The 20258-nt window shown below is 40.2% G+C and overlaps 1 protein-coding gene across 4 annotated transcripts in view; it reads left to right on the top strand.

Moving 5' to 3' along the window:
• The window catches only part of atad2b (ATPase family AAA domain containing 2B), a 59907-nt gene that overhangs the window by 17748 nt on the left and 21901 nt on the right, over positions 1-20258 (top strand). For all 4 annotated transcript variants that reach the window (XM_020641617.3, XM_065963401.1, XM_065963400.1 and 1 more), the window contains exons 20-24: positions 1618-1753; positions 2973-3166; positions 3264-3423; positions 6274-6396; positions 8414-8539. In XM_020641617.3, the coding sequence (XP_020497273.2) occupies positions 1618-1753; positions 2973-3166; positions 3264-3423; positions 6274-6396; positions 8414-8539 (739 nt within the window). The remainder of the gene's footprint in view (positions 1-1617; positions 1754-2972; positions 3167-3263; positions 3424-6273; positions 6397-8413; positions 8540-20258) is intronic.

The raw sequence follows: 20258 nt of genomic DNA, 5'->3' as shown, positions 1-20258 counted from the left end.
TTTATGAGCTTAAAGGTTAATCTAATGCAGAAATACTGCACATTGGTTTTCATTACCAGCACTGTTACAGATCTGGAAAGTTATAATGGTGACAACTCTTTCTATTTGATAGAATTTGTTACTGCATGTATATATTTCATGTAAAATTTGAGCCTGGCTGAAGAGTTCTGGTGGAGAGTCCTGTATTGTTTTGCTGAATCATTCTGTGTTGGTTTCCCCCATGCTTAAAAAAGCAGAGCGCTGCATTTTTTTCACAGTAGGATCAAGACAGTCTGAATCCTCTCCAAATGTCAGGTTGTGTTGATCCCGCTGCAGAACAGACACACAGATATTTGTATTATGTTGTGAATCTTTGTTATCGATGAATTTGCCATTGCTCCTTTTTCTATTTTCCATTATTGAAATTGCACTCATCAATCCAATGATAGTAATTTAGTGAACATGGACTTAATGTACTAAAATCAAGACATCTTACACTTCATAAATTTAATCTCTCAGATGCCATTCAGTACATAAGTACTTATTTCTTTAAGCTGTCATGCCATCAGTTTTTTTTTATTTTGTATTTTTTTTACTCTCTAAAGCGGGGTACACACTACAAGATAATCGGGCCGATTTTGGGCCGGATTCCCCCCTTCCGACGAAAGTCAGTAAAGGTCCTGACTATCTGATGTTCCAAAGATTATCTTGCCAGATTCTCCTGTGGTGTGAGGCGTGTTAGGATTGATTTTAACCTCCCTGATCTGCTTGGAAGACGATCGGGGCCGCCCCGATTTGAAATCGTAAATATTAAACGTGTTCAATATTTACGATCGGAAATCCTGTGGTGTGGGGAGAACATCGAGGACGGCCGAGCACAGACTCTGTGACTTGTCGCGTTGAACGGAACAATAGCCAATAGGGAAGCAAGCTGACTGAAGCAGGAAGCACAACAAACATTACCATGGCGACAACAGCAATCGCGAAGCATAAAGTTAAATGGATGTCATGAATTCAGGACCAACTTGTTGATTTGTGGCAACAACATAAGTTATATACAACGTGTCCTGTAAAACAAACCACAGTCCAACTGACTGAAGGAAAGGAGTTTGACCAAAATGTTCACTGTAATGGATGTACCAGCTAACAGCTAGCCACATTTAGTTTGCACGTCATGTTTGTTTACTCTTAAATCGCATCTGACCGCGCGATATTACACGTTGTGATAGTCGAGACTCTGGTTGTCGGCGAATGAATCGGTTAGTGTGTGGTGTGCGGAGTTGATCGTCTCGTTGCACACCACACACTATGTGATCTGAACTGTTAATCGGTCAGGATTGTTGTCCTGACCCCTGGATGTGTGGGGTCTCTCACATTATCAAAATGGTTTAAGATTGTAAAAATCGTGTAGTGTGTGTACCAGGCTTAAGGTGAGGATTCATCGACCCTGGTTTGATCACGCATCATCTCAAATATCTGAAGACCCTCATTTAATAATTGAGTTCTAAAAGTTTTGTTCTATATTCTAATCTTTAACTGCTGTTTTTGTTACGAGAAGATTTTAATTGTAAGGTCTAATGATAGCTGGTTATGGGGATTGTTTTTTAAATTCACTCCCCTGATTGTTTTGCAATACAGGTGAGAAGTATGTTCCAGAGGACTTACGGGGAAGTAGTGACGCTGTGCCCTCCTGAAGAAGAGGACAGGAGAACCTTTTTCTCTGACCTGCTTCTGGTCCAAGCTGCCAGGGCTCCACCTCGCCTCAAGAACACAGGTACTTATTGTACTCACTTAGGCATACACATGCAGACCGAGACAGTTATGACTCATCCCTGCCGTCAGTACTAGAGGGCAGTGTTGTCTGCATTTTCTCGGTTCCCTCCCCGCTCAGTTCTCTTCCTCTCCCACTGATAATATTTCTGCAGTCATTTTTGGAGACACTTCTGTGTTTGTGTGTACCTAATTTACATTTGCAGATTGAAGTAAAATGTCAGTGATGTTCGGAATTGGTTTAATTAAATCAAGGGTTAGGAATAGAAATAAGCAAGTGTTAGATTTGAATGTAGTTGTACATGCAACTGTGCTTTTTGCCCAGTGTAAAGCCAATCCTCCCTAACATCTCTATCCAGCTTTCAAATCAAAATCGGCCCCTCTCAACCACTGATCAAACTCGGAGCCACCCCTTCAACTGCCATTGCCCCCATTCTCCATGCCCCCTTCTGTTCTGGTTCAATACGAGAGAACTGTCCATTCGAGCTTTTAAATGGAAATGGTGCCCAGTGTTCATCTGCAGTTTCCTCATTGATGCAAGGCAGGGGTCCCCCGCTTTACTCGCCTGATGCTCTTCAGGGGTCCCTGCCTGACTAAGACAGCAGCCTGGCTTCCAACAGAGAGGCCGGCAGATAGCAGAGAAGGGGTTGCAATGAGAGGGCCCAGCCGCTATTAGGCGTAATGAGAATCAGGGCTTGGATTGCCGCAAGTGAGCAGAGCGGCATGGGGTGCCTTCGATTCTTCTTAACTTTGTCGGCAGCAGCCTTGGGCTAGGACTGACCCTTCGGGAGAGGAGCGGATATCTGCTTGCCTTTCTTCATCACTTCACTGTCCCTTGGTGTATTTTTTAAAATATGTTAAGGGGAAGGGGTATTGCCAAATTATATTCTTCAGCTTCAAGATTCATGAAACATTTTTTTCCGGAGCAGGTATTTATTAGCTCTATCTGATATGGTGTAAAAACAAATGGTCAAGGATCAGAGATGCGACTGTCTGGGTGTGCTAACTGTTTTTTAAAAAAAAAATTAGGTATTTTTTTAGTGATTTTGCCCACAGCTGATGCTTTTGTGTTTTATTGCCGAGTGATAAATCATCAATCATAAGATTCTCTTATCATGTCTCCGGGTCTCCTCTTGATGCAAAAGCTTTATTTCTTGTCAATATATGTCATTTGTTCTCCTCTGTCTTTGCTTCTAACTTGGTTTTGCTTTTTACCCAAACAGAGAGGGTTAAAGAGGCGCTGCCAGTTGCAGAGGCTCCAGGCCCCAGGGTCCTGTCAGCAGAGGAACAGCGCCGCCTTGCTGAACAGGAGGAGAACACACTACGTGAGCTCAGGCTCTTTCTCAGGGACGTGACCAAGCGCCTGGCCACCGACAAACGTTTTAACATCTTCAGCAAACCAGTTGACATTGATGAGGTAAAGAGGATGTCTCACTCATAGTTTGACAAAGCCGAATACAGGCCTTTTTTTTCTCTTTTTTTTTTATTAATGTGAGCTTTGCATTGTGTGACAGGTGTCAGACTATCTGGAGGTTATTCGGCAGCCCATGGACCTGTCAACTGTCATGACCAAGATTGACACAAACAAGTACTTCACAGTGAAGGACTTTCTGGTGGATATCGACCTCATCTGCAGTAATGCTTTAGAGTACAACCCTGACAAGGATCCTGGAGGTGAGGGGGGGATTACTCAAGCATGCTCATGAATACACACATGCACTACATGTAAGGCATAAAGCTTAAAAACATACAGTATCTACTGCTACAAGCAATTCTATGTCAAGTTTAAAAAATGGAGCAATACCTTGCATTTTCTGTGTGCGTACAGAAATAAAACTACTGAATGATCTTATTTGAAATGCAAAGAAACAAATTGAAGATTGATCTATTTCCTGTTGTTTAGAAACCAAGTACCGGTAAGTGCATTCCCCCAAAGTCGAAAAAATGTAAAACTCCCAAACTGAACCCTAAAACTAGAACTCACATATATATCTATAAACAAGCCCAATGAACCTCTTGTGTTTTGGGAGGCAGTGATATGACAGCCTCTTGATAATTGGTCAGCTTTGGCTTATCCTTCTTAATAAGTTTGACCATGTGTTTCTGCAGCCATTGTTGTGTTCCATTTGGCTGTAATTGTGTGAAAAAGTAATTAGATTTAACACTTAATGACTTACCAACAGGGCCTCCAGGCAATAAATTTACAGGACGGCAAGATGTTTTCCTTCCACTTGGATATTCAAATGAAATTTATTGCATGCAGCCCCCACTAAAACAAAAAGGAGCATTTCCACAGTGTAATTCATGCGCCGTAGTCGAGGAAAGCCGCTGCAGATGCATGAAAATTTAATTGTCTTGTCTTTCAATTTGAAAACATTTTTTCCTCATCCTCTTCTCTGTCTTTGCACCCTTTCCCAATCACAAATACAGGCTTTATAATGAGGGCGGAAAAATACAAGAACACACATGTATACACAAGCAAGACAAGAGGCGTGTTATTTGCAATTGGTTTAAAATAAATTGCTTTCAGGGCAAGGGAAAAGTCCTTCTCTAGAGAGATGCATATTTTTTGTGTACATTAAAAAAAATGTATGGAAAAGGGTTGAAAATTTCAAGGAGAGCTTTTGCACTGAAGAGAACAGTATTTTCTACCAGAAAAGATGATACTGTGATGTTAATTGAAATCTGCATACAGCATCCCACAGGTTAGTTTGTAGGTCCATTTTGAGTCCTGCTTTGTGTGTTTAGCTGCTGCAGTTACTGCACAAGGCTATAGCCGCCCCACACTAATGGGAAGCAATTCGCTGCTAGCCCAAATGAATAAATCATTTCTCTGTCTACGCAGGCGTGGGGCCTGGGTCATTTGTGGGAATGTGGGTCTACAAATGATACACTAAAGGGGAAAAATACAATTAGGCAGTTTAATAAAGAAGACTAACGAAGCCTCTAGCCTGCTCTCCCAGTGCTCTGCCCAGGGAATATGGCCCAGACCTTGCACAATACTGCTGTTGAGGGAGTCCTATAGCAGCTCACAGTGCTGGGAAAAAACCTCATTATCCCTCAGTCCTCTATTTCTCCTTGCCCTTCATGCTATCTTTATCACACCTTATGAACAATTATGTCGGCAGCCTTGTCTTTTGCCTCCTCACCTTGCTAAATAATTACTCTATGATAAGAAGGCTGATATCTTGGTGCACTACAATGAGGCTCAATGTCGCAATTCATTGTTGCTTGAGGGAAATGGTGATAACGATCGTTTGACGATGAGGAAACAACGTGGTGTGTCGGTGCATCTTGTCTGTTCTAGATGGGCAGGTCAGGCAGGGCCCATACATGTGCTGGTGAGCTGTCTGCATCTCCCTGGCATTTGACACAGCTTTCTCTGACAGGCAGCTAATACACACACACACACACACATACACGCTCACTCAAACACACACAAACCTCCTCCATTGCAATTAGTAAGCCAGCTTCCAATTAGACAAAGGAAGCTGGCAGATTGTGACCCCTCTGCCACCTCCAGCCTGAACTGTTCTTCCTCTGCCTGCCGTAATGAGAAGGCTGCCTGTTTACTGTGGCTATGCTTTTAGTCTGCCTCTTAAGCTCAGTGTTTATTTCCCCTCCGTGGATGCAGGAGCTGGGAAGAGGAGGATTTAATGATTCAGTGAACATCCAAGGAGATAGAAGTGTAAGAGTTATAAAATAGAAAGATGTATTTATGTCAGAAGGAATGAGTATATTTATAACAGATTTCAGATAGCCAGTATATGCCTCTCGGTGTATGTGCCCACCTTTGTTTTAAAGGGGTGAAGTGCTGATATCTGATAAAAGTGCTGATAAAATTTCTCACCATAGCGTGTCCTTTTGTTCAGTCTGTGAGAAAAGGCTGCAATCCTTTTTCTCACAGATACAGTGGAGTGGGGTGGGCTTGCTGTCAGCTCTTTGTCTTACATGCATGATAGGGTGTGGAAAACATGAATCGAGCTGCACACTGCTCCAGCTGCCTCAACGTTGTTAGCGGGAGAATAATAAAGTGATATCTTAATGCAGTGGTTCTTAACTGGTCTAGCTTTAGGACCCACCCCCAACTCTTTTTAATGAAAATCAAGACCCAAATTTTGGGTATTTTTCAACCAATCAGATTTATTTAATGAAAAATTGTGCAGTTTGGACCCTCGGATGGTACAAAACGTGACAGAACAAAGACATGAAATAAGACAAAAAGAACAAAACACACATGTTTAAGAAAGCCCTTGAATAGACTTTACGACACAATATCTTTTCAGGCACACATTCACGACCCACTGAAAACAGCTCTGCGACCCACTTTTGGGCCGTGACCCACCAGTTGAGAACCGGTCTTACTGAATATAAAAATTCTTGATTTAAAGTCAGACACTGTTTGAACCTCTGTGTTACAGAGGACATGCCCTTAGATGATTATGCCCACATGTGTCCAAAGAAAAAAATAAATGTTGTTTCATATAATAAAAGTCTTACATTTCACTGTCTCCTTTTTTTCAGACAAGGTGATCAGGCACAGAGCATGCAGTTTAAAGGACACAGCTCATGCTATATTTGCTTCCGAGCTGGACCCTGAATTCGACCGCATGTGTGATGAGATCAAAGAGGCGTACAAGAAGAGGGGTAAGACCATATTTGTAACAGAGTAAATGGAAGAGGATATTTTTCAGTTATCGAAATACATCGAAATACAAATCTATAAATCTATAAAATAACCTCACACATTTCTATGTAAAGGAGTATAACTTTTTAACCTTTTAAAAACTCCATTATTTCAAGGCATCTTTGAAAAGCACAGTTTTTCTAGCATACACTTTAATCTCTCCAGATACTTATTACATTATTTGTTCGCTCTTATATATATTTTAGGATGAAATGTACCATAATATAATTTTGAGAGAAGACTGAAAAGCAACATCTGTTGTTTTCAGTAAATAGACTTCTTTAGAGGAATATTTAAAAGACTTCCCAGTCCAAGTTTGCTGTTTAGTTCCAGCCTGCATTCTCTCCCTATTTCTTTTTTGGAGAAAGTCTTTGATAGTTTATTTCAAAGAACAGAAACCTGCTTTCAGGGAGAAATAAAATCTGTTGGGCTGACCAGTTGTGTTTGATGGAGCAGTCAGCTCTTAATGTTGAGTATTGGTACAGAAAGGAGCGATGCCCGAGGCTCCAGTTTTCCAGACACTACCTTCTGTGCTAGCTGTCTGCCTGGCTCTCTGCATCTGACCAAACAGCCCCAAGCCAATGCTCTGTGGATTTAGTCTAAATCTAAATCTAAATGAGCATATTGTACATAGCAACACACATATACGATGTAGTTAAACGATACACTCAAGCTTTTAAGTATTGCCTTTCATTTAAGTGGCCAATTATCGAGTAAAATGGTATGCATGAATATGCTAATACTCCTATTGCTTTTCTTGCCCACATGGGAATAGGTTAGCAAACACACTGACTTACAATGAGCACAGTCTCTGCACCAGTTGAGAAAAGATTAGATTTGAAAAGTTACAGTCAAAGTGAATTATAGAAAACATCTAAAATATCTAACTATTGAATCAAAAATACATATCAGCTCTACTTTGGCTCTATATTTATTTGATAACCATGAAGACATGTCCTTCCGTGCACTTCATGTTTTTTTTAATTCACAGCCATAAGAGAATCAAACCATTCTGCTACGTCTGAGTACACAGTACTTCCCTACATTATCATTTATCCTTCCCTATTCAAAGAGATGAAACACTGTCACACAGTATTACCCTTTTCTCTTCCATGCTGTCACAATCTGTTTTGGGTTTGATTTTGATACACATTTTAAAGCTTGTGAATGCATTGAAGAAACTTCACAAGGAGGTCTACTTTTGTTTCCTTCTTCTTTCAAAATCATGCTCTTCAGTGTCAAAAGCCTTACCCCCCTGAAGGCCCGTTGACTTATGACTTAAGCCATGGCGGTCTGGCTCTTCCATGTCACCCGGGAAACTTATCATGGAGGAAGCAGCTTTCAGAAGTCATTCTGTTGCTTTTGATTTCCTATTTTGGCAAACTGAAAGCACAGGATGCTAAATGAATATTGCAGGAGCATAAGTCATCTGCCTGAGAGGAGGAATACAGGGGTATAAATATTTCATCTTCCAGTCAAGGTCCTGCTATGAAGCTATTAATTAGGCAAGTTCTGCATGATATCCAATTGCAGCAGTTTTCAAAACGAAAAAGGGCATCCGGAGGCTTTTTACCCCTGTGACAAGATGAAAGAGCTGTGATCAGTTTGGCCAAAAACTTAATTATCTCTTGATGTCAAATGTTGAAGAGGTTCATTTTCAGGCACTTGCATGTGCCTGTACTCCACTTCTGTTTAACATTCCAGTCACACTTTAGCTTTTCGTGTGAAAGTGAAAGTCTTAAGTTTCACACACGTCAGTATTTGTGGTTGTGAGTCAGTCACCATAACACAAGTTGGTGAGTCTTCACAGTACCTATAATATTCCTCTTACTGGTTATCCATACATCAAGAACGACTCTCCAATCTGCCAGCAGTGTCTTTCAGGAGCAACTTTTATTTTAACACACACACACAATTGCTCAGGCACACACTGAATTGTATCTGTTGTCTGTAACCGATCCTCTGTGGTCACTGCAGGCCTCGAGACGCCAGCTCAGGCGACGCCAGCTCCCACTGTTGCAACCAGGAAGCATCACTTTGCAGGAGAGGAGCCAACCACGAGCAGCACTCAGGGCGAGGCCACTGAAAAACAGTGCACCACTAGTGAGTGTTCAAAAAGACTTTCATACCACTCTTGGTGAATTACGACACAACATGAACAATATGGGCAAATTTAGTTTAGTTTTAATTTAGTTTATTAGTTTATTTGAATCAGGGAAAGTGTACAAAATAATATTAGTCTCACAAGAGAAAAAATGCTTTGTACCAGAGCTTACTAGCTAATTTCCATCTGTTGTCCCTGGGCAGATGATCTTGCATACTAAGGCCCTCGATAGCTTGGATATCAGCTAGATAAGAAAAAAAGATAGTGGGTTTGAGTCCTTGCCAGGAGATGAAATATGGAAATATGTACCATCATCATGCCACATGTTGGTAAATAATTTTGGTGGATAGATGTTATAACTAAGTGCTTGTAAAAAGTTTTAAATGATTTATACCACAATTAATACTATAATTCACTATTTTGCCAACCACTTAAAATTGCATACACAATTGCTTTGTGTGCATGTAATCACATGAGCATGCTGATAATGACTGCATTTAAAAACAACAACCATGCACTCACATCCTATGCTTCAATAAAACCAAAGTCAATCAGAATCTCTCCCAAGTGCACACTGGCATTCTCCTATTTGACTCATGCACACTCAATCTTGTGGAGAAACGAGGGGCGAGACACAGACAGTCAGTCTGTGACGCAGCAGCAAGCAGCTGTGTTGTATTACAACAATATTTCAGATGTATGTGGTGTCGCACACCTGCCTGCTCACACATACTTCTCAGCAGTGGAGAAGCGTCACACTGAGCGGCCTCATTAGCACGTCGGCTCTCTCCTAACTACTCAGAACATGACCACGCCACAGAGCAATTACATGCCCACCTGTAGCAAACGGCAGGTGCCTCAGGGTGAATAGAGGGCTGGGAATGGGCAGGGGGGCAGACTAATGAGGTTGTTACCTGAGCAAATCGGAGGTAAGCAGGTTTAACATGTAATCTGTAAAATGCCCTGTTGCTTCCACCTGCTAAGAATAAGGGGGATGAGATGAGCTAATAAAGGCACCTTCAACATTAATGAGAGATGTTCAGAATCTAGAGTACGACAAACAAAAGTGTGGAGGTACTGTATGCGGCTTATACAACAACATATCCTCTGAAAGTAGTAATTTTCACCGTCAGTGCAAACCAAAGTAGATGCCTTCTCTGTGTGACACTGCCTCTTCTTGCCGCAAAAACGTGACTAATGCAAATGTTTCGAACTGAAGCAGTAAGCCTATGAATTATAATAGTTTGTTTTTGTTGCCATACATTAAACTTATGTATATCTTTGTAGTACATATGTGTAACACAAGGTGGTGCTTGTCCCTCATTAGAACATCCCTGATAGCATCCCTGCTGCGTGGGTAAACTTTTGCTTCTCACAGGGAGATGACCCCCTCGGGAGGGATGAGGGCCTCTAATGGCCGTCATCAATACAGTCGGCCTCAGGGCATGTCTAAGTCTTGAAGTCACTGCAGTTTCTCATTTGTCCTGCAAAGCCAGTAGCTAGTGGTTATATAAGTAGAGATATACTATTCAGAGTCAACAGTTACATTTTCCACCCAAAATATTTCAGCCCACAGTAACCATATGCAGCTATGACTGAAGACTTTGTCATTGGACTTGTAGTAGTTGTTTCACATTTTTCAGTTCAGCAGTGGGAATGTAGTTACATAATAAAACAGACTAATATAGTGCAGTACATCTCAGTCACTGAGGCTTTAATGAGCATATTTAACATCTGGTAATTTTGTAAACAAATCCCCAAATAATTAAGATCAGAAACTGTTTTATTAGTCTCTTGTTATTTCATTTAATCACATGTTCAGACATAACTAATGAGCACATCTTGGTGTAGATTATTAAGGATATGTTCTAAGGCTATCATCTGTTATCTAGTAATGATAAATGAATGGGTCATTAAAGCAATATAATGTTTAAATTACTTAAACAGTTAAAGGTAACTAGGTGAAAAAATAATTCAAATTCAAAGACAAGCCAAGGAGGATAATATCCAGGCATTAATCATCTAATTGACAAATTGTCAAAATCCAGAGAGACCTCGCTTCTCTTTTTAAGGATGGCAGCACACATTAGACCCTTATATATTACTATCAGCTGTAGTCATTAGCTACAAAACCAAATGTCACAGATGTGGACCACCAATTTAGATGCTCCTGGGAGAGTCTTTATCAGCCCCCACCAGAGGTTTAATTAATTAGCCTAAATCAGGTGATTAATTTGTGACATTGGCAGCCAGTTCTCACCTGAAGCACCTCAGCAAGGCAGCTATTAAGCTAATTGATCTCAGAGTCAGTCATGTCTGCAGATATGACACAGACTCACAATGAAAGCGCAGTGTATCTGGCAGAGGAGAGGACCATTTTCTGTGCTGATACTGAAGAAATGTACAAAAATTGCACTTACTGCAGCCAGGTCATTTCAGGGTTTTTTGGCTTTGCCTTCCTCTTCTGTGAAGGTCAGGACACTTGAAGGTTAAAGTTATCCTAGATCATTACCTGCAGGGGGAGGCCTATCTGGAGCTGTTTTGGTATCTGCAGTTTAAAGGGCTTTTTCCGGGCAAACCCTCCCTCGCTCTTTTCATCCCATCTCTCTTTGCTGTTTGCCCAGAGCTGAGAAATGCCTGTTCAGATAAATCAGATATAACCAGGAGTGGATGCAGGGAATGGGATGTACTATTTGGAACTATGGCCAAAGTTATGCAAAAGGCTTTCTGAGAGCTAAATATATATTTCTGAATCAGGTGTTTAAAGAAGTGGCTGTTTATAAGCTGAGATTTTGATGGCCAGGGCAGCTGTTCAGTAAATCACAGGGTGGGAGATGGGAGACCATGCTGCTTTTGATGAAAGAGTAAACAGGATGAGGGATGTCTGCATGGATAGCACTTTCACAATTTCTTGGCTCCCTGTCTCTCACAGCCCTACTCTCTACCTCCCTCCCTCATTCCTGCCACTTCACCCAAGGAGGCGCAGAAAACCCAAGGCCCATTACCTGGGCCACAGCTCTGGGTTCATTCAGAGGGCATCATACCACGGATCCAGTTCATATGGAGTGTCTTCATTCATTCATTCATGATTAAGACCATTTAGGTTTTCTATTTTGCTCCATGAAAATATAAAGATTCATGCTTTAGATGGATTGTAAAACTATTAATGTCTAATTATTCTCTATGTTTAAGTAAATGTTGTCTGTTGTTCTCAGATGTGACAGGAGAAATGTTGCGCAATTTTCTTAGTCCTTTTTTTTTTTGTTGCATGGCTCACAGGCGTTTTTCACTGCCAGTTGACAAGATGGCAGCTAATTCAGCTGTTGAATTGTTTGTGAAAGAAAAGAATAACGATGCCGGTGCTGCATAATGTGTCCTCCGAGTCACCCAATTGCATGCCCAAGGCAACAGCTACCAGGCTGCAGTCATGTCTACAGAACGCTACCGTTTCTTGCCTCGCCAACTGCTTTGTATCTCACATCATAGCCAACAGACAGCTTCCCACCCTATTGCCAATGTCAAAACATCACCTTGATGGGATATTTAACGTCATAATTAACGCTGCAGCCTCCTTTTTCTCCTTTTTTTGAATTGGTTTACAAAGGGATGGCCTGGATTTTTGACCAGAGTAGTGAGGACAGCAGGCACACAGTCTGGGATATGCTGGTATTGTGACAGTGGATGTGGAAATGAGTAAATGGAAAGGTACATTTTTGTTCAGGAAACACAAAGCACTGTTGTCAACATTCGTCTCGCTAGTTGTTCTTAAAATGAGGTGTGGTTAGGACCATTGTTTGCCCATGTTATCTGGAGGCAGCAGAGATGAGCAATTTAGCCATAATCAACAAAAACCTTGGTTAAAGTCAATAATGCATTTTTTTTACTGCCACTTAAAGGACACTCTGGTGATTCTAGAAAACAAGTGCATGTTTACTACAAACTCTTCCAACTTCTTCTTAACCTCAGAGAGCATTAGATGATTCCTGCAGCTCCAATTGATGGTCCTCTCAAGGGCTTTCACTTCATGGTAAAGCAGATAGATAATTTTCTTCCACTTGCCGACTCCCTCATTTGAATTGCAATTTACCAAGCACAGGCACACCTTGATTTTAGAGGTAATGGGAAATAACACTGATTAGTTTAATTCACGTTGCTCCACATATACATCTGTCAGTATGAAAGAGTACATGCAGCCCCCTTGAATCTTCTTCACTTTTCATAGGACGTCAAAAGTGGTATTTGTTTTAGTTTAATTAACTACATGCCAAACTGTTAATTTTGTAAAGCTTGATTTTAGGAGTGTTACATACATTTCATTATATTGAAAATAAAGAGTATGTGGTATCACAGTTGGCTTTCGATCCAGCAGCACAAGCTAAAGGGATTTGTTTCCCTTTTTTTCTTTCCAGCCATTCTTCCCTGTAGTTTTCACATCTTCTCTAGGGCACAGATTTCCTTGGTTACAATTTCAACTTCATTCCAGCAAAGAACACCTTTTGTTCCTAATGTTGAAATTGGAAAAGAAAATGTGATAATCACATTCTGTTCTCGTGTCTTGTTCTAGCAAATAGACTCAGAAAATTTGAGATTTCTTTCAGACAGATTTACCTACTACAAAAACAAAAAATGGTAATTGTGTCAGCACTTGTGGATTTCTTTTGTCAAATGAGATTATTTATTTAAGGTAAACATTTGTATTCGATCATCTAAAATCGCATGTTACATTTAACAGCACCAGTCACAGTGTGAACAGTCTAGCACAGATCACTAGTGATAGATGTCACCCTGTTCTGTGGATGGAATACACCATTGTCTTCCTGTTGCATCACATAAAAAGTACAAGTGACTAACTTCAAAAAACAAAGAATATTGCCAGAAACTGAATGTGTTATTATTCTGTATTAGACCTGGACACAGATTCTTCCGGAGTTTCTCTGCTACCAGGTGAAACAATCTTGAGTTGAACTCTTAAAAACCTGAGGCTCTCACTAATAAAGTCCATGCAAAGCATTCAAAGCCCAGAGCGAATAAACGCTGAGCTTAAGCTGCCATTTTGTGGGTACAGATGCCTCTCGGATCATTGTGGCACCAAGCGTGAAATGAATGTAAAATCATCCATGATGTCTCTTGCTTCCATTTATTGTTTCAGGGTGAGCTGACAGTGTTAGTGTCTCTGGAGATTCATTCTGCATCTCTAGGTCTTTTATACTCGCAGCATATCCTTGTGTGTAGTTGCTGCTGCGTGCTGAGTGTAGCAAATTGACAAGGTTGGGTGGTGATCCTCTTAAACAGATTGAATTGTTTGTATTTTAATACTGTGCTGGTAACCATATATATTATTGCAAATGGCTTACTTTAATGGCGACAACAAATGAGCCTTAAGAGTTGCATTGGAGTGATAAAGTGTGTTGCTCATTGCTTCTGTGTATGTCAGTTGAAAAAAAGCTGAGCTGTCTGAGGATGGTAAAAGATGTTGTGAAAGAACGAGAGATAGGATGAGTGATGGACAAAGCAGAGTTAACAATGACGATGCTCAGTTATTATACATGGCTTTTGTCTTTAGAATCTGGGTTAACTGTTCTCAACCATGCTAGGCTAAGACTTTTTAGTTGAGCTGCTTTCAGACCTCCTCACCGTTTCACATATGCACTCCTGAAAGCATCTAGATAATGCCAGGAGGACAGCTCTGGGGGGCGGGTTCCTGAGGTGAGACGTGACGTAAAAAAAGACGTGAAAGTATTGGACGAAGCAACAGAGTCTGCTATGTGATGCTATAATGAGAATGTTTGCCTTTATATCAATGCTACGTGTAGTCTGACAGAATCCCACCATCAACAAAAGTGCGGAGAACAAAATACTAGAGAACAGAACACATAATGCAGCAGTTTTATTGCATACTTTTTCTGGGAAAACATGTCCATCAGAAATAACATTCACAGGCTTCTATGGGTGGTTCATGATTTGTCAGCCTCTCCTTCCAGTTAACTGGAACAATTATATCCACATGATGTATTCGTGCTTGATCAGTTTGACTTGATTATGGATTCCTTGGTGGGATGCACATTGGAAACTGGTATCCATTTTTCCAATAGGATCCCCCTTTTTACAAGTTGGACTATTTGTGTATAACAGACTTCATTTGAAAGCAGTGATGTTTTGATTTAGTTATGGTCGTTTGGTTCAAAATATACAACACTCTTTACTCTGGGAATGTGTGTGCGCGTGCGTTTAAATATCTTCTATTATGGGGTGTTGGTGGCGCAGTGGTTTGTGCGCACGCCCCATGTATGGAGGCCCGGGTTCACATCCCACCTGTGGCTTCTTTCCCGCATGTCATTCCCCTCTCTCTCTCCCTGATTTCCTCCACTGGCCTGTCTCTCCATTAAAGGCATAAAAAAGCCCCCCCCCCCCCCCCAAAAAAAAAAAAAAAATATATATATATATATATATATATATATATATCTTCTATTATGTACTTTTAGTTTTGGTCTTTTGGTTTTGGTAGTGATTGACACCGGCACTGCTAGACCTTCTTTCACATAACTAAAGACATGCTAATGTTTTCTTCCATGGTGCAGATTAACTTTCCTAAACTAAAACTTAATCACACATGCTCACATCTCTGGGGACTCCTTATGTTATGGTCTAATTAAACAAGTCACACCAAACCATCATGAAATAGGAATGTGTGTGGATTAGGGTTTTAATTACATGAAATCTTGTGTAGAATTGCTCTTATCCTGGCTAATTGGTCCATCTCCATTAAACCCAGAGAAGAGAGGCTATATCTCTTACCATAGCTGGCTGCACAACTAATTCATTAAGACATGTCATAAGGTCAGTGTTTGTTATGTAATACCATCAGCTCTCTTGTCTCGTGCCTGTCTTCAGACCTGTGAATGGTTCAGTCTTTTTATCAAAGCATCTTACCTAAGGCATGTGAATGACCAGTGATCCACATATTCAGCAAAAGCATTTAGTTAGCTTTATGTACCAATTCTGCTTTTATATAAGTGTGGTACTATCATGTCATTTAGGGACAAACAACTGTTAATTACTCTCTCTCTTCTCCAAACATTGTAAGTCATTCCTCCAGTCAGAGAGTTGCTCACTTCTAATATGTGTGTGAGCATCTATTCATGGACACACTAGAAATGTAATTCCATCACAAACTGCTTCATCAAACAAGCACTGATACTCAGTCTATGTAGAATCTTTCTCTGGTAAGAACATCCTAAGGCTATAGGTAAGGTTTTTATTTTAATTTTCAAATCCTTATTAAATTTAGTCTAACATGCGGGCAAAGACAATACTTCAAATCTGTTGTGAGGAAATTAGAAGTTTGGAAATATAATTTAAAGATATGTGTGGGAAGGTTGTATGTATGAACCTCTCGTCTTAGAAAATCTCCCAAAAGTACAGCCATATACTTGAAGAATGAATTCATCCATTGGAGAGAGAGTAAATGATCAATTATCCATTCATTTTAATACTAGCAGAATAATGTTTCAGATTTGTATCCTTTATTCTGTAAATGTAACCATGTAAACTAGCTACATCCTTTTTGGCTCTTTTCTTTTATCATAGCCTGCAGGCTGAGAACAATCAATAGTAACTTCACAACACCTCAGAGTCCACTGCATGCAACACGGGGCAATTTGAGTTGGGAGTAGTATAAGTCTAGACACTGTCTGGCAATATTGCAGGAGTAGTAGAGGAAACTAACATACGACCAAACCATTATCAAAGTCAGTGCATTCCAAAGTGGGGAAGTTATGACAGACGGGGCGCGGCAAGGGAATTTAGTGAGAAGTATTCAGGTAAACTTATGCTGACAATCAATCTACACCGGACTTAGCGATTAAAACAAGGACAAGAAAATATGGTGAGTAATTTCTCACCCTCTGCTTCACGTGTACAACAGTGGGTAACAAAAAGAGACACCAGTGTGTGTGTGTGGTGCCTCAGAGTATGAGCTTCTGACAGCATGGAGCCAAACTAGTTAGGACACCACATGGAGACTTGCTGCGCACAAAGAGAAGCCTGTTGATTTCTTCTTTGAAGTCATAGCAGGACTGGAAGTATCTTACATTTTTTATCATTTTTTTTTTATTTTCAATGAGTTATTCATCTTTAGAGTCTGGTTTAAAGAAATCTGTTCAAAGCAATAACTGTTGTTGCATCTTAAAAATTGGAAGTTTCATGTTTCAGAATCACTTATTACTGCTTCCTCTTTTAAAGAGCCCATATTATTCCCTTTTTGGGGTTTGTATATTTAATCTATGTTCCTACTTTTGTACGTTCACAATAGCTAAAGTTCGAAAAAAGTGTCTGTTTTCATGTACTGCTCCTCCTTGCTCCCTCTACGCTCTGAGTCCGTCAGCTACGCTCTGCTGAGCCCCCACTGTTAGACCCCACGTGGGCCAAGTCTGCTCTGATTGGTCTGCCGATCCGCTCTGTCGTTATTGGTCAGTTGCTCAGCACGCTTCTCGGAAATTTCAACATGAGCTGCAGGGCTTGCCACAACCAGCCAATGGGCTTAGATCAGTGATCTCACACTGACAATGACGCCGCACTGACACATTTTTATCGAGGGGGGCTAGAACCGAGCGTTACATGCAGCTAATGCTACAGCTAACAGGAGGACGTAGGAGAAGCCGCATTTCCGCGGACTTTGAATTTTTGCACATAGATGTGCCTAAACATGCACAGGACACTTGGAAAACACACTAAAGCATATACAACCAGAAAAAGCATAATATGGGACCTATAAAGTGGATTGTCTGATTTTTCAGTTTGCTGCAGCATTGAAGTTTGTTATCTTCACTTTGAGCAGACAATTTTTCAGACGTTTGAAAAGTTAAGGTTTGCACTTTGGATGGCGACACAATGAACCCTTTTAATGAGCCCAAGAGACATTATCCAGTCTGCTGAGGGTTAAACAGAGTGAAGCTCAGACAAACAGTCATATACATGCTACATTATCCCGTTTTCTTTTGGAGTTCTCTCGAGGACTTTTTCCTTCTCAAGGACTTTTTCCTTCTATTCTAAAACAGGATACGATGTTTACATGCACAAACACAAAAACTTGATATTTAAAAAAACCCGGTCAAAACCAGGATAATTAAGTGTAAATACACTCAATTTTTATGTTTGAGGGCTTGGAGGGGCTTGAAAATGTTTGCATCTGCTAAAAGGGGGCCCGGCAGAAAGGATTTGGGACCCATGGAAGACCAGATATTTCCTATTATATAAAAGCAAATGAATCTTACACCTGATTCAATAAAGTGTCTTTGTAGAGCAAAGAGTCCCTGAGTAAACAGTATTTAATTTAATAACTCTTTCTGTCAAGTCCTATAATTATAAAGCTGTGAAGACCTGAATTCCTTAACAGGACCACAGGAGATCTAATTTTTAACTAATCTAATCAATTTAGTAAGTAAGAGAGTTCTAGCAAAGTACAATGTCTCTCCCTCACAGTGAATGAGATATGCCTACAGATCACAGCTTTTGAAGCCAGCAGAGTGCAAGCACTCAGTATTATTTTCTACAGTAGCAATCTTGCCCACACTATGGAATTTGGGGATCTATTTTATCCATACAAACAGAGCTATATAACACATGTATGTTTAAGGTATGGAGGATAGAGGATGCTGTATGGTGAGGAAGCATTAGTTCTCCATCACTGATCTTGGGGTCTTAAAGTTAAACGCTGTGACCAAATAGCGATTTCAAGAAGTGTTTCATTAAAACAGCAGCTAGCAGGTGGACATTGCCATTCTCTTTGGAGAGGTAAATGCTCTCTCCTATAAAAAGGTGTGAAAACACATATGTCAGTCCAATGAGCCAACCCATCCGTTGAACAATCTGTACCTCATTGCTCCTGCCTTACAGTTTGTCTGAATGTGTCTTCTGGCTGTGGGCGAAAGACCTTTCCCCCAAAAGGCTTTCGTATCCTGCTTTGTATGTGTGTGTGTGAGTAGGCTGACATCTTCAACATTACTTTGAGCTACTGGTGCATTGGGGCATATCTGTCTTCTTAGAAGAGGGCACCACAGACACCGTCATCCCACCAGCCTTTTACTGAGCAGCAGAGAGAAAAGTGACTGAAATAGATGGATGCCCTGACTGAATTATGCCTTTCATTCATTCACCTGGTGACTGAATTCCCTCTTTAGGCCTGCTGTCCATTAGTTGTGAGTCTGATTTTTAAACCAACGACATTTAGAGCAACCTTAGTTTAGTCGGACAACTCTGTAGAATCTGTGAAATTACTGTGATGACAAATATTTCAAATTATGAGTGAACAACACAAGAATAATAGAATAGTAGTTATCCTCTTATCTAACTCCTTTGACAAAGTAAAGGTGTATTTCCCCAAATATTGAACTGCTCCTTTAAACCATTCAGGGTGACGTGGCTGTGCAGACCTTTAGGTGAAAAAGTAATAGGAAGGAAGTGACTGATCTCCTTCATATCCCAAAGCAAGGATGGGATCATTTATTGATCTGGACAATTCATAAGGTGTCATTGTGAAGTGTCACATCAGGTGACAAACTGCTTTCATGTCACACAGACCCAGAGGCCCTGTGTCACCATGACAGCCTCCTTCTCTGTCGGTTATATGTTTTTTTTTTTCTTCCATATTTTGCCTCGAGGTGAGCATACTTATGAAGTGCACAGTTAAAACTACAAAAGCAATCGAGCAATGTGGAGAAAATTCTAAAAACATAAAATATAAATGGAAAAATGCAAACAAAAGTCGTCAGACGGAGAGCAAAACGTGTACAAAAGTTTGTATATGTCATAAAATCTTCAGCTGAACAGAAGCCATATAAATTAATTCCGGCTTAATGGTTGAAATATAAATAGTTTTGATTTAATCTCTTCTTATGCTTAGAATTTAAATGTTGAATTTCATTAAAGCAAAGGCATCATCTAGAGAGATCTTTATATACTCATGCTATATTAACCTTTTATATGGTTTATTAAAATGTTGGTTTTCTGTTTTATTTTATTTTGACATGTATATTCTTAAAGAAAAATAAGTATGTTCATGAAATGCAAAAGAATAGTGTTTGGAAATCATAGTTTACAGGAATACATTTTTTTTCTGATAGGAGCAGAAAACAGAATTTCAGAATGATTAGGGTTGTATTTAGCCTTGATCTATCCCCTCTTTTCTTAGAAAAACAAGCCACTTAAAATAAATAGTGAAGCAGCTTCAGAGCTCTTTTTTGTTTCTTATTTTAATGAAAGATGCTACTTGTTGGATGTTTCACTCTGATTAGCTTTTAGACAAGGTTGGAGATAACACCCTTATGAATATGTTTTTTATATAAAAGAAGAATGAAACCTCATTAAAGTAGATCAGTTTTGAAGAAAACAAAACACTACTCCTTCTCATGTGTTTGCTTGGAAGGGCTATGTTACAAGATTTTTGTTGCCCTTTGTTTCTGTTTTGTGACACAACTTTGAACTCCATGCTCCTTTCCATCAGTCACAGGTGATGGGGGCACAGGGGATCAATATTTCATTTATGTTACAAGATTGAGGTCCCTACTCACGTCGATTCCAATGAGCCAGGGTGAAAAAAGCTGAGTTGGCGGTAGGGTTGTCCCTGCACATATTGAGTCTGCCTACAAGAGAGTGCACTTACAATCAGCTTGAAGAACAATTGTTCTGGTGACTTGGGAGGAGAGCAGTTCAGCAAATCAG

The sequence above is a fragment of the Labrus bergylta genome, chromosome 15 (assembly GCF_963930695.1).
Source record: "Labrus bergylta chromosome 15, fLabBer1.1, whole genome shotgun sequence".
Taxonomy (NCBI): Eukaryota; Metazoa; Chordata; class Actinopteri; order Labriformes; family Labridae; genus Labrus; species Labrus bergylta.
Note: the sequence above shows the minus strand (reverse complement) of the source record. Positions and strands in the feature narration are given on the sequence as shown.